General features: G+C 42.4%; 1 protein-coding gene across 2 annotated transcripts in view; it reads left to right on the top strand.

Moving 5' to 3' along the window:
* The window catches only part of Ppp1r12b (protein phosphatase 1 regulatory subunit 12B), a 198072-nt gene that overhangs the window by 165224 nt on the left and 19030 nt on the right, over positions 1-13818 (top strand). For both annotated transcript variants that reach the window (XM_028764608.1, XM_028764609.1), the window contains 3 exons: positions 6401-6417; positions 10430-10574; positions 11417-11521. In XM_028764608.1, the coding sequence (XP_028620441.1) occupies positions 6401-6417; positions 10430-10574; positions 11417-11521 (267 nt within the window). The remainder of the gene's footprint in view (positions 1-6400; positions 6418-10429; positions 10575-11416; positions 11522-13818) is intronic.

Genomic DNA, 13818 nt, shown 5'->3' with positions numbered 1-13818 from the left:
ATGTATACCCATTTCCAATAATAAGTGGAAATATAGAAATAGCTATAATAGAAACAGTGTTAAGTGGTGAAGGTGACTTTCTCATTTAGCTATTTTTTCCATATGTATTAAGTAGTAGCAAATCAAGCAGTTTAATATGATAAAGATATATGTGATTTTATAGTTGCCAATTTTTTGTTTAGAAGTCTGCTGTCTTCCACACAGACTCATATGGATGGTCACTTTTTCTAGCATAAGGCAGTATTTTTAGAGTTGTTTGGATACTGAATATATGTGGTTACTCATTGTAGCTGAGAGGACATATTTCTTCTAGGATGTTATTAACTGGACCATGTTTTGTTGTTTTAGGGGGAAGTTACAAATGGCTCTCCAACTATATTCTGGCCCTGTATTTATGAAAAATATAGATTTGCCGTGATTGTGTAACCATTGTATGCACAGTTGACCTTCTACTAGGCAGATTTTCCCCCCAAGTGGGCCTGCCTTATCTAATCATGTGAGCCCAATGACACAAAGAGCCAAAGGTATGAAGGGGAAAGGACCCATATGCCGTGGCTGAACTGAAGGGGGAAGGGACTGAGCGAGAAGGGATATGGACGTAGCTGAAAGCAGGAAAGCCACAGGGACCTGCAGCCTAAGCTGCAGACTCCTGGGAGTCTCCTGACGAATGAGCTCAAAGGCAAAGAACAAAGAAGCCACTAGAGCAGTGCAGCCCTGTGACCTGCAAAACTGAGGTCATGCGTGTTTTAAGATTCCAAGTTTTATGATCATTTGTTCTGGTGATAATAGAAACCGATACAGTCATACTGATGATAAGGAAATGGTGGCTTTGGATGCACATGTAGGGAGAACTAACACAGCTCTCTCATTGTCTTCCCCACAATCACATCTTTACACAAATCCTGTCCTTTTTCTCTGTGTCTATTTTAAAATTGTGTAAGATCTTAACTATTTTACTAGAGATACAGACTTAGGAAGATCTATTCCAACACTACAGAGCAGTATACTATCCTTACTTCAAGTTTCCTTGAAATTCTATCCATTTTAGTTACGAAGGGCATTCCTGAAGATAAAAGGCTAGGACACTTTTGTCTTTCCTAGACATATTAAGGAAACCATAATGGTTTCTAGCAGAGTGCATGTGTATGGCATGTGCATGTGTGTGCAGTATGCATGTGCGTGTGTGTACATATTATTATGATTATGTTTTTCAGGGGCTTTGAAATTTGGTCTTAATTTTTGTCCTTGAAGCCTCACTTCTGTTGGCTTGTTTCTCATCAGCTTTCAGTCTGAGAACTCTAAAATGGAAGGGTGGTTCTCTGTGGGGCATCCCAGAATAGCTCAATTTGTTTCCCCTGGCTCAGCTAGAATACAGAACATGATATAAAATGTTCCTTCTGCTTAGTTCTTCTTTGGGAAATGAAAATAGGAGATTTTTTTTCCCATCACTGTGGGGTCAGACCCTGACTCCAAAGGAACATGAGTTAAAGCAGCTTCAACCTTGGCAGTGGACATGTGATTTGCTCTGTTCCTTTCCCTTGGGCCTAGCTTTCCTTAGCCATGGCTTTATTTTAAACTTGGTAGAACGAGTTTGGTTTTAATTATGTGCCTTTCTGAATCTTGATAACTTTCAAGTTAAAAGCTTTTGTGGGGATATCCTAATCTAGCCTCTGGTGTTTTGAAGGCCCTCCTCATTTCAGAAATCAAAACCATCCTGGTTCCTGTCCCTTTCTAGGCTTGACATCTAAATTAATAGCAATATTCACTCTGTTCTCTTATTAGAATCAGGCCTGAGCAGGGGGCTATTAAGGAGTATTTAAAGAGGCATGAAAGGAAGGAGCCTACTTCTTAATTTGGGACATTTTTCAAACCATATTTTATCCAGCTAGTCAATCTTTTCACTGGGTTCTTATTGGTTTCTCAGTAGCTTTAAGTCTCTTCTGCTCCAGGATCCCATTCCCAGTATCTACTGCCTCCACCTGAGCCATTAAAGCTGTGAAAGTAATCCCTTCACCGAACAATTTTTATCTAGTTCAAACATACCAGAGACTCATCTTAATGGACATCTTTCATTTGTCTGAGTGAAAGGCAGAGCAAAATGTTCTAAAACAAAAACACTTAAAGAGTTCCTTCTAAGACTTCCTGATTAAAATATATGAGATAATATATTTGTGTGTTAACTTGCAAATTGGGTAAAGATTCACACTGTTTTTGAAATACTTAATGTTATTTTGTAGAGATGAGATATCTAGACCCTAGGGAGTGAACTAAATGTAACTATTATGCTTTAAAAAGAAAACTATTTAGAGGCCAGATATAAGATAATCAGGCCATTCCTAGAACGTAGGTAGCCACAGTCCCAGTCTCTGGAGTGTCTGAGATTCCACTGGGGTCTCTAAACTCTGTGTCTTGGAAGTCAGTCTCTGCCCTCCTCTGTGGGAGACCCTTTGGTGTTCATCTCCTGGTCTGTGCTGTACTTGCCTCTCATGACACCTCCTTGTTTACTGCTCCCCTGAGACCATTTAGGCACACTGCCACTTCACTTATCTCTAGATTTACTCAGTAGTCTCTCTGAGGATTGGCAGACAGCATTCTACAGTGGGAAGTAAAGTCAGCCTAACAGTTGAAATGTGCTTAGTTTGAGTGACATCAGAAAGAAAAGTTGGCTTTAAGTCTCCTATAGCAGTGAGCTACTCTACCCCTGCCCAGGATACCCAAAGCTTTTTCTGCCTGGGCTTAACCAGTGGGTTTTTTTGTTTTGTTTTGTTTTTTCATTCACCCTCCAATCACCTAGGATATCAAGAAACAAAGCAAATCAGTATTTTCTTGAGCCGTTTGTTGGTGAACACAGCAGACAGTAAAGCTGAAGAGGTCAAACATCTTATTTCACAGCAGGCTACTTACAAGAAGGAACTGAAGGAACGTTTCCCACTGAGGAACCGACTGAGGAAAATGAAGTCACCTAGACAGAACTGACTTAATTGTCAGAAAGTTAACCAGACCATTGTCTGTGCACTCTGCAGAATGCTTATGTTACAATAGAACAGAGCAAAAGGCAGCCCTAAGCAGTCTCTTCAGTTATAAACAAGTTATCCTTTATACCTAAGCAAGAATGTGGGCCTGTCTCTGGAGAGGCAGCAGAATGCTGCTTCCAGGGATCTGGTGTTGAGAGGCTGTTCTGCCCAGGAGTGGGAGAGGAATTAAAGCATTGCTTTGCATTTGAGTTGAATTTCCTGGCTCAGAGGAACTAAGTGAACTTTACTGCACTGATAAGCGCCGACCTCAGCACATGCCCTTGTAACTGAAGAAAGAGAAAAAGAGGAAGGGCACTGGCATTTTAAATAATGTATTTCCTCCCAATTATCCATGTAACTCTTACTAGTGGATACTGGCTACTTGCCCAAGTGTCATGGGTAGAAGAGTGAAAATTAGAACTCAGACCCATGAACAATTCAGTCAGCTCTAGTTATCAATAGCCATGTTCTGGCCTGTCAGCACTAAGGATGTTAACTGGGAACAAGCCCGTGGGTGAATTTCAGGTAAGGACTTTTAAGTTAAGACTTTGAAGCACTCACCATAACAATAAGTTGTCACTGTTGAAACTGTGTGTGTGTGTGTGTGTGTGTGTACCATCAGCTTCTCAGAACTCATCTTTCTAGAAGCTTCTTAACTGGAGCCCAGGAATCACTGCTTGCCTCCATAGCACACATTCACATGTTTTCCCACTCACGCTCCGGACAAGCTCCTGAAGTGTGCTTGCAGGACTCTCCCTGTGTGTCATGGAACCAGTTAGGCCTCTTTCACTGGGCCTCTCCTTCCAGGCTCTGTGTATAGAACAGTTTCTTCACATTGGCCAGGGTGACATACAGTCCCAGTTATTCACAAGTATTTGACAAGTCACAATTAACATTTCCCTGGGCAGTAGATATTAGCACACATGCTGTAAGGCAGATCTTACCACAAAGCTAGTAAACGTACATGTGAGCACCCTGACTTCTCTGTCTACTTCTTTCCTCTCACCTGTCCCCCATCCTGGGAATCAAAGCAAGGGTCTTGCACATGTTAAGCAAGTGCTCCACAGAGCTGTATGCCCTGACTTCTTTTTACTTTTTATTCTGAGGTGAGCTCTTCCTAAGTTGCCCAGGTTGGCCTTGAACTCACTCTGCAGCCCACATAGACTTTGTTCATGTGCTTGAGCTGCCTAAGCCTTCTGAATAACTGTGATTACAGACCTGTGCTGCCACCCTCAGCTCTTGCATAGGAGTAATAGCAATTATGGAGAGGTGGTAAAATTGTAAAACATTTATTTTTTGTGTGTATCCACATGCCACAGCACTAAGAGAACAGCTCTCAGAAGTTGATTCTCTCCTGTAATGTGGGGTTGTGCTCTGGTAGTCAGACTTGGTGGCCAGCCCCTTTTCCTGCCGAGCCCTGGATTTGTTGTCATTGCTGTTGCTGTTCTTGTTTTCTTTCTTGTCTTGTTTTGTTGGTGGTGTTTGTTGGTTTGTTTTTCAAGACTGGATTTCTCTCTGTAGGCCTGGCTGTCCTGGAACTCACCTTGTAGACCAGGCTGGCCTTGAATTCAGAGATCTGTCTGCTTCTGCCTCCTGAGAGCTGGGATTAAAGGCGTGCGCCACCACTGCCCAGCTTCTTGTTGATTTGCTGAAGAGAAAACTTTAGATAATGTCAGTGGCCAGTGACAGATAGCTATGACATGTTAAAACTCAATAGAAATGTATACCTGGCTGTCACACCTGGAAGATCTCTGGGTTTGAGGCTAGACTGTGTCAAAACAAACAAAGAAGACAGAACAACAAAAACAGATATATAAATGTAAGAAAAATTATTATAACTCCAGATTTCTAAATTTTAGAATTCTCAAAGAACATCACAGGTATATGAGAATGTTATAGATTTACCATAAATGTTTCTAAATGGTTTCCTTTTACCTCAAATGGGACCTGTCTCGTTTTTATGACAAGATCATTCTGTAGGTAATGATATGTGCTGTCAAGCCTGATGGTCTAAGTTCACTCCCTGGGACTCAAATGGAAGGAGAGAATGCTTTCCTGAAAACTCACCTCTGCCCTCCACACTGTGCTGTGGCACATGTACACATGCATCATACACGGTGGGTGGGTGGCTGGGCGGATGGATGGATGGATGGATGGATGGATGGATGGATAGATGGATAGATGGATAGATAGATGGGAAGAATTTAAATGTATCAGTAACCAGGATATATCATAAAATTGTGTAGAAACTTACTAAGAACACATAAAAGAAATCTCTACTCCATAGTTACAGGGGAAAACCCACAGAATTAAGATGTGTTCTTTTGACCATTCTAAGTACAGCCCTTGACTTGAAGAGGGATTCCATAGAAAGCCACCTCTGAGATGTGCTGTGACACCACATGTCCCAGAGCAACTCCAGAGTATGATGTATTAGCCTGCTGTATGCCTGGACTGACAAAATAATGGCTTCCGGGGAGAGAACAAGCAGTACATGGAGTGTTGTACACAGAGTGCTGCTCCCAAGTCAAGGGCCCTTCCTTTTACAGACTGCTACATACTGCGTCTCTTCATGCTTTTCTTGTCTATCCTTTGAGGTTTTGCTACCTGCTTAACATCTCAGAAGAGGAAGTACATACACTTACATAAATCAGTTAAATGCTTGTTTCTTTGAGTTCTTTTTTTAATGAAAGGATAGAAGGGCAAAGGTCATTTATAATTTTTTTTAAAATGGAAGATGAAGACATAGTCACTGTTGTTGCTTTCTTTTTTAAACAAGGACTAAGCTTATAGTTTGCATCTGTGAAATGCTTTTCTTCTGAGATGTCAAAATACTTTACTATTCTTTTTAAGTTTGTACCAGCATCTAAAGGAGTAGGATTGGTTGGGCTGTGCCCACAGCTCCCTCATCCCTTCCCCTTTCCTGTGATCTGGGAGGAAGCCAGCAGCTGACCTAAGGTTTTGTATATGAACTGCACTGTTTACTCAGGGAAAGCTGGGGTGGCTAGGATACTGAAGGGAATTAATAGGATGGAGATTGTACATCACATGGCTCTGTGTCACAGGAAAACGAAAGCCAGTGACAGTCCCTCCTACAGCACAAGCTTGGTAGTCTAGTTGATGGAGAGGGGAATTTGATCACTTCCTATTTTGGGGTCTTCCCATATGAAAGGACACCATCTCCAAAGCCTCAGGCCCGATGAGGTGTGGTACAAAGACACGTGAGTTAGAGCCAAGCGGCCCTGAGCGGTGTCAGTTCAATTAGCAGCTCCTGTCTCCACTAGAAAGCTGAGACATATGATCTGAAAAGTTCAACTTATTAATGGATGTATAAATTAGTCTCTTGCTAATGTTCTTTTCTTTTTGTTTTTGTCTCCTTTCTCTAGCATGAAAGACTTTCTAGGTAAGAACTGTTTTATATGCATACTTAATTCTTGTGAGAGAATGAATGCCTAGTTAAACTTAGCTTTATGTAATAGTTTAGTAGCATGCTCTGTATCCTTTGTTTTCATTTCTCCAGTCACCATAATAGTCAGACTTACCTCCTGCCCAGTGTTATAAAACAGCTTCAACCGCCTTCCTGCCACAACTCTCTTCTTCAAGTTCACTGTGTATACTTCCAACTGATGGGTTGTCCTGAAGCATCAGTACTGGGTCCTGTGGGCACTCAGGAGATTGAATGCATGAGGCACTGCCCTTACCTGCAGCTAGTGTACAATCTACTGGAACAACAGATCCTTTCAGAAATGCAGAAAGTGCCATTTTGACAGGCAAGCAGGTATTATGTGTGCGGGAAGAAGCAGTTAACCTAATGTGATAATTCCGAAGACAAGATTGTTACCAAGGAGACCATGAGCTGAGACTGTCACTTTATAATGAACCTAGCCCTGTATCTTATATCTAAACAGTGCTTATGGATAATTTATCACATGAACCAAAAAGCTGGTTTACAATTACTAAAATAAATTAATAATTTTTTCACACAGTATCTAAGGTACAAAACTGATCTTCTTAAAGAAGAAAATAAAAATAATTGCATCTTTGGAACTAAATATTTTAATCTCTTCTTCTCTACTGTTCCTGTGACAGAGAAATTACAAGGAGATGGGATAAGAAACAGATGTAGTTCTAGGACATCACAGGGAAATTGGTCTCTAAGTCTGTTTGGTAGTTGAGCTAATTTAAACTTGTTAATATATGCTAAGATTTATATGTATTCTTCCTCTATCTACCTTCTTATCAAGTACCAGCCAAGAATGAATAATTTACTTGCCAAGTAGTATAAAATATCTTTGCTTTGCAACATGCAAAGAGAAGTATTTTGCTATATCTCATCTTTAAGAGAACTCAGTTATGTTTCAGTGGCTACACTGAAGCACACTTTCTCTGCAGACTTTAAAATATATCACAAAATTGTCGTGATTAAATTACTGGTGTACCAGTCCAAGAGTAAGGCCAGAGGGCTGGTGAGAAGGCTTGACTAGGAAAGGGGTTTGCCACCACACCTGACAACTGAGTGGTATCCCAGGACCCACATGACAGATGGGAAGAACCAATTCCTAATGGCTGTCTTCTGACCTCCACACTCACACACATATGTGCACATACATAAATAAATGTATGTATCAAAAGTAAACTAAGCAAAGAGATTGACAGAACACCGTCCACACTGTAATATCTTCAAAAGTCAGATGTATAGTGTGAATTTGCATCTCATGGGCAGATATAAAGTACCTAACTGAGAAAATGTCCAATTTGGTTTTTTGGTTTATTCGCTTGTTTTGAGAAAATACATTTTTCCTTCAATCCATACTAAAGAAAACAACAGAAATATTTTTCAAATAGTTACATTTTTAAAGAGAAAGGCCCTTTCTACAAAAGTAGCACAAGACAGTATTTTATTATCTGTATATAGGAAGCATCTTCCCAAATAGTACCCTAAAGATTATAAGGTATCGAGTCTCACTATGGAAATTTACACTGTTGTTATTAAAAGGTAACTGTACACAGCTGAGCATGGTGACTCAAACTTCTAGTCCAGCTCTTGGAAGACTGAGGCAGGAGGATCAGGTCCTCAAGGTCAGCCTGGACTGCATAGGCAGTCATAGACCATCATAGGCAATACAAGGCCCTGTCTCAAAGAAACTAAAATAAAGAAAATGAAAAGAGTTTCTATAAACATCAAAAAGTAAAGTGAAGTGAAAAGTTTGTGAGAAGTGTTAGACAGTTGTCAAAGCCCTGCTGTGTAAGAGCATCCAACCAAGGTGTGACAAGAGAAAGCTGCACACTTTACACTGTGTGACTAAGCCATCCAGAAACAAGAGTTCCCTCTTTAGTTGAAGAATTATCCTTGTCAGATTGGTCTTTGGACATGTCTGTGGACCATTTTCTTGATTGCTAATTGATGTAGGAGAGCCCAGCCCACTGTGGGTGGTGACATCCCTAGACAGGGAGACCTGGGTTCCCTGTCAGATTCTTCTTGAAGCTCCTGCCTCAACTTCTTGCTGTGACTTCCTTGAATGATAGACTATAACCTATAAGCTAAAATTAACCCCTTCCCTCCCCAAGTTGCTTTTGGTCATGGTGTTTATCACAGCTATAGAAAGCAAACCAGGACAGATGGAATGAGATAAGTCTCTTTGGAAGGCAGAATAGCTATACATAAATAAGTGTTCAAAATACAGTTAGCCTTGATCACATATTTACATTTCTAAATATTTTTCTAAAAATGTGGCAAGTGGCACACATCAGTATTTTAGCATTCAAAAGGATCAGGAGTCAGCCTCAGCTACATGGCAAATGTGAGGCTGTTCTGGGCTATGTGAGATCCTGTCTCAAACAGAAAACAACCACCACCAAATAAATAAATAAAAGAAAGAAAGGAAGGAAGGAAGAAGGAAGGAAGGAAGGAAGGAAGGAAGGAAGGAAGGAAGGAAGGAAGAAAGGAAGTGATTGGCCAACTGAACCAAGACTTATAAATAGGACTGCACATTTTAGTGTTGTTAATAGATATGTTAATAGCTAACAACTTTGAAGCAGTATATCACCTGAAATATGGTTAAATTACCTTATAACCAAGGAATGAGCTGTATAGTCATTTTTAAGGAGGCAGTATATTTATTTTTATTTTTATGGGTACTTGCTCACAGAATCATAAGTGTAGGGAGGAGTTAAATAATGTAGGTCTTATCTGGCTTTATAGGAATGTGTATCTTAACATTTTTGTATTTGACATTACAGAAGTATATGAAATCTACTCTTAATAACGGTTATTTCTTGGGTAAGATTATGGGGTAGATGCTTTGGTATTACTTCACGTATTGCTTTTGTAGTCAGAAAAATCACCAATGCAGAGATTTCTGTGAACAGGTAGTGGGGGAGGGCAATAGGAACACAGATCCTGGCATCTCTAAGAGAAAAGGGCCTAGCTTCCTGTGTAGCTGCGACCTTCCTCCTGCCTTACTGCCCTCCTGGACTCTCTGCTCCTCCTGCTCCTCTGCCCTTCTCAGTGCCTACTTCAGCTCCTCCCTTGCCCGAAACCACCACAGAAACCAGACAGTCTCACAGCTGTGATGCTGCAAACCAAAACAGTCCAGGGGACAGTGGTCTCCGGGGTTGGTTTGTTTACAGCGCTTTGTATGTACTACCCAGGAGTGAGCAGAGAGCAGGAAAACATAAGCTGGTCTGAAGGGTTAAAAGGACCAGGACACTGCGCTGATAATTAGCTCAGAGACTCCTTCCTGTACACTTAGCAGTGCTGGAAGTAAAGCCACCGACAACTCTAGAAGCTCACCTGCCAGACATAGAAATCTTAGCTATAAGCGTAAGTCTTGACATGGAATACAGGGGAGAAAATGGGCTACTTGGGGGTATTTGACTCCAGCAAACCCATTGTGCACCCAAAAGCCCAAGTGTCCTGCTGTGGTCTCCATTCCTTCTCTCTCTCCAGTGGCTCACTCTCCAAACTCGTGTTTCTGAGTCATTGACTGTTCACTGTTATCATTTTTCAAGAGCCCTTCAGACCCAAGAAACTTTGACGTTTAAAGACATACTCTTTAGGGAAGCTGTTCAACTCCCAGTTAATTTGAAAGCTCAAAGATTTAAAGCAGCATATGGTCCAAGCCACCAGTTTTTCAAGTGAGCTTCATTCTTGGCAAATGATAGCCTCTCTCCCCAAGCTGCGTTATTGCTCATATGCACACTGACAGTGTGGCCATGATACTTCTACATGCTGGCTAGAGATTCAAGGAAGGCAAGTGTCTGGCCAGAGTTCTCAGCCTCTTAGGAAAGGCACAGACTAGTCTCTCTCTCTCTCTTTCTCACACACACACATACACACAGACAGACAGACAGACACACACACACACACACTTTGTTCTCAAAACCAACTTTTATCTTCAACATTTATCTTATAGGTTGGAGTCAGGAGGAACCAACCCAACCAGCAGTGATTCTTACAGTGACCGTGCCTCAGCAAGAGCCCGTCGGGAGGCCAGGGAGGCTCGTCTAGCCAGCCTGACCAGCCGAGTAGAAGAAGACAGCAACAGAGATTATAAAAAAGTAGGATCTCTTTCCAATTTCCTGTTCTTGGCTTATGCTATATAAACCTCTTAGTCTTTCCCACCAGTAGGAAAAAAACAAGCAAAGTTCTGAATAAGGAATACAAAAGGTACTTCTGAAGTGTTCTTTGTTGCTTCACCTCTCTACCCACCAAAGACTATTTGTATATTGTTTTTATTGCAGTAAGTACATGCCTAGAGTCAAATATTTAGAAGTATAGGGGAAAGTAAGAAATGTACTGTTTTAAAAAAAATAATAAAAAGCATAATGCTATGTGTCTGAGCCCATGGGAATTACTTGGTTAGACTTATTTTTAAGAAACATGTGCTTTTAATAAGGTGTTTTGAATATCAACCAAATACTTTTTAGTGCTAGTTTTTAAAAATTACCATCCATTTCTCCTGGCTCTTGCTAGTTGGACTTTGGAAACATTCCCTTTCAGGTGCCTGAGATGCAGTGAGTGATGGGAACCAAAACATTTTGATTAAGGAAATTTTTCTTGGTTGATTTTTTTGTTAAGCAGAATTTGACAAAAATCAGCAAACAGGCTCCAGAAACAATAATTCTGTTGTGTCTCAAAGCTACACTCCATGCAGTGCAGAGGCACATGGGGGACATGGCCGTGTGGCTTCCCTCCCAGGGTTTAGCTTCATTGACAGTGGAGCTCACCATCCCTCTCCTTGTGTCCAGCACCTGAGAGCACACGGCCTGGAAGCCAGAGAGCAGTGACCCTCCACAGACCCCCCCCCTCTTCTGCACCTAGTTGATCGTGGTGGCTTGAAGCAGAAATTGAGTTCTTCCCCTAGGAGCCCACCAGTGACCTGGTTCTGCTCCCTTCACAGCTCTACGAGAGTGCCCTGACCGAAAACCAAAAACTGAAAACAAAGCTTCAGGAGGCCCAGCTAGAGCTTGCCGATATAAAAGCCAAGCTTGAGAAGATGGCCCAGGTAAGGAAGGATGAACACAGCAGGGGAGGTGGGAGCACACACAAGGAGGGAGGACTAGGAGGGGAGGCTAGCTATCTAGGGACAGGCTGGGAGATAAAGTCACTTTCTCCAGCTGGCCAGGTGAGAGCTCTTATTTAACATAATAATTTTGAAAACTGACAGTTAAGTTCCATGAACAGCTAACTGATATTCTGAATGCTAGTCATTGATATTAATATAACTTCTCACTGCAGAAATACAGGTTGGGCCAGTACTGGGTCAGTGCTAAGCAGTTCCTCCTATCCTACTGGTGCTCCACCTCAGTTCCTCTATACCTCAACTTGTGGAGAGAAATAAGCACAACACTAACACCAAGTATAGAAAGCCCCAAATGGAGCCCAAAAAATCTTAAGTGGTTTGTTTACATCAGGGGATGAAGTGGTCCAGATTAGGTTCCAGGGGGACTCCACATTGGAGAAAAGTGTCCCTTTGCATCTGGCAGTATGGAAGTGGTGACACTCCTTCTTACCTCCAGGCCTGACTTAATTACACAAAATCTGAGAGGCTGCTAGGGGACAGGGCATGATCTCATTGCTCATGAAACAAGCCCTGTAGCTGAAACTACAGTGGCTTGCCTCCGATTAGTACAGAGTTAACAAGAAGCCTCTTCAGTTATTTCCCTCCCAGAATGCCTGGGGACTAAGTATTTCAAAAGCAGAAATGAGGTAAAAAAAAAAAAAAAAAAAAAAACCTCTTTACAAGAATATAAAATGAAAACCAGAGGTGGCTACTTAATCTGGTAATATGATATAACCCCAATGAAAAATGAAATTATAGGCTCATGGAGTCCCAGGCTCATGGTATGTAGTTGGGGAGGGGTTGAGTACCATCTTAGCATCTTACTGTAGCCCCTCTGACAGGGGATGCACAAGAGAGCAAAGAGGGGGACAGGAGCCATACATGGCTCTTACTGTACTTTCTGAGACCTACAGCTAATGCGTACTAGATTTAAAGCTACTTTGTGGGGTGGAAAAAAAGGTCTCTGATTTAAGAAAAGTCCATGACAAAATTACAACCCTGCCATCAGGTGGGGGGCAAGATAAATACATTTTATGGTCACTTTCCCCTCTGCATTACTAAACTAGGCAGTATGTCTTGTCAGAGACTTGTCTGGTTCTGAATAGCTTCCAGATGGGCTGCAGTTAGTACTAAATGCAGCCCTTAAGCTGCTCCCAGAAGCTGTGCCCTTCTCAGAACATAAAGGAGAAGCCCCATGAAAAGCACTACAGCCCACTCCTCAGCAGGGCTGCCAACACTAGCTGGGAGCCCTGCAAACTGCTCAGAGTGACCCACACAGATCAGAATAGTCGGTCCTTCCCTGTCCCTGGGGCTACATTGTAAGCCAGCCGACTGCTCTGCTAGGTATGCTGGGACAGGCTTAATCTTACCAAATGCAAGCTATTTGAAGCTCAGAAAGAAAGATAGTGCTACAAACCAATTCACTATTTACCAAAAATGGAGATGTTTGCAAGATTGTGGAGGGAGGGAGGGAGGAAGGGAGGGAGGGAGGGAGGGAGGGAGGGAGGGAGGGAGGGAGGGCGGGCCTGTCAGCCTCATGCGTTTGTTTGGAGACAGTTCCCACATGGACGCATGCAACATTTTACATAAAGTCAAAGTCAAAGGAGTTATAATTTAAAACTATACAAGCAAACGAAAAAGCAAGTTCTTTGTATTCTGAACTTTGCAAATCTCAAAATCTTCCCAGCTCAAGCTTAGGAAAGAGACAAAGGAGGTTATAAACAAACTCCGAAATCCACTAATACATTTTCCCCTTTTCCTTTCTGCTTCTCGGGAGATGCAATATAGAGGCAGACAGCCATGACCTTGAGAGCAGGTGAAAATCTAGGATGAGAGCCAGAATTCTAAGTTTTGTTGTTAGTTTTAGCTATTCAGTAATTGAGAAGAAAGAAAGTAGGGGAGAGAGCATCTGCAGGAGCAGTCTGGTGCCCCCACTCACTGCAGCAGCCTGGTGTCCCCCTCACTGCAGCAGTCTGGTGTCCCCCTCACTGCAGTAGCCTGGTGTCCCCCTCACTGCAGCAGTCTGTGTCCCCCTCACTGCAGCAGCCTGGTGTCCCCCTCACTGCAGCAGCCTGGTGTCCCCCTCACTGCAGCAGTCTGTGTCCCCCTCACTGCAGCAGTCTGGTGTCCCCCTCACTGCAGCAGTCTGGTGTCCCCCTCACTGCAGCAGCCTGGTGTCCCCCTCACTGCAGCAGCCTGGTGTCCCCCTCACTGCAGCAGCCTGGTGTCCCCCTCACTGC

Source organism: Grammomys surdaster, unplaced genomic scaffold (assembly GCF_004785775.1).
Source record: "Grammomys surdaster isolate TR1022 unplaced genomic scaffold, NIH_TR_1.0 145, whole genome shotgun sequence".
Taxonomy (NCBI): Eukaryota; Metazoa; Chordata; class Mammalia; order Rodentia; family Muridae; genus Grammomys; species Grammomys surdaster.
The sequence above is the reverse complement of the archived record's forward strand: the minus strand, read 5'-3'. Positions and strand labels throughout refer to the sequence as shown.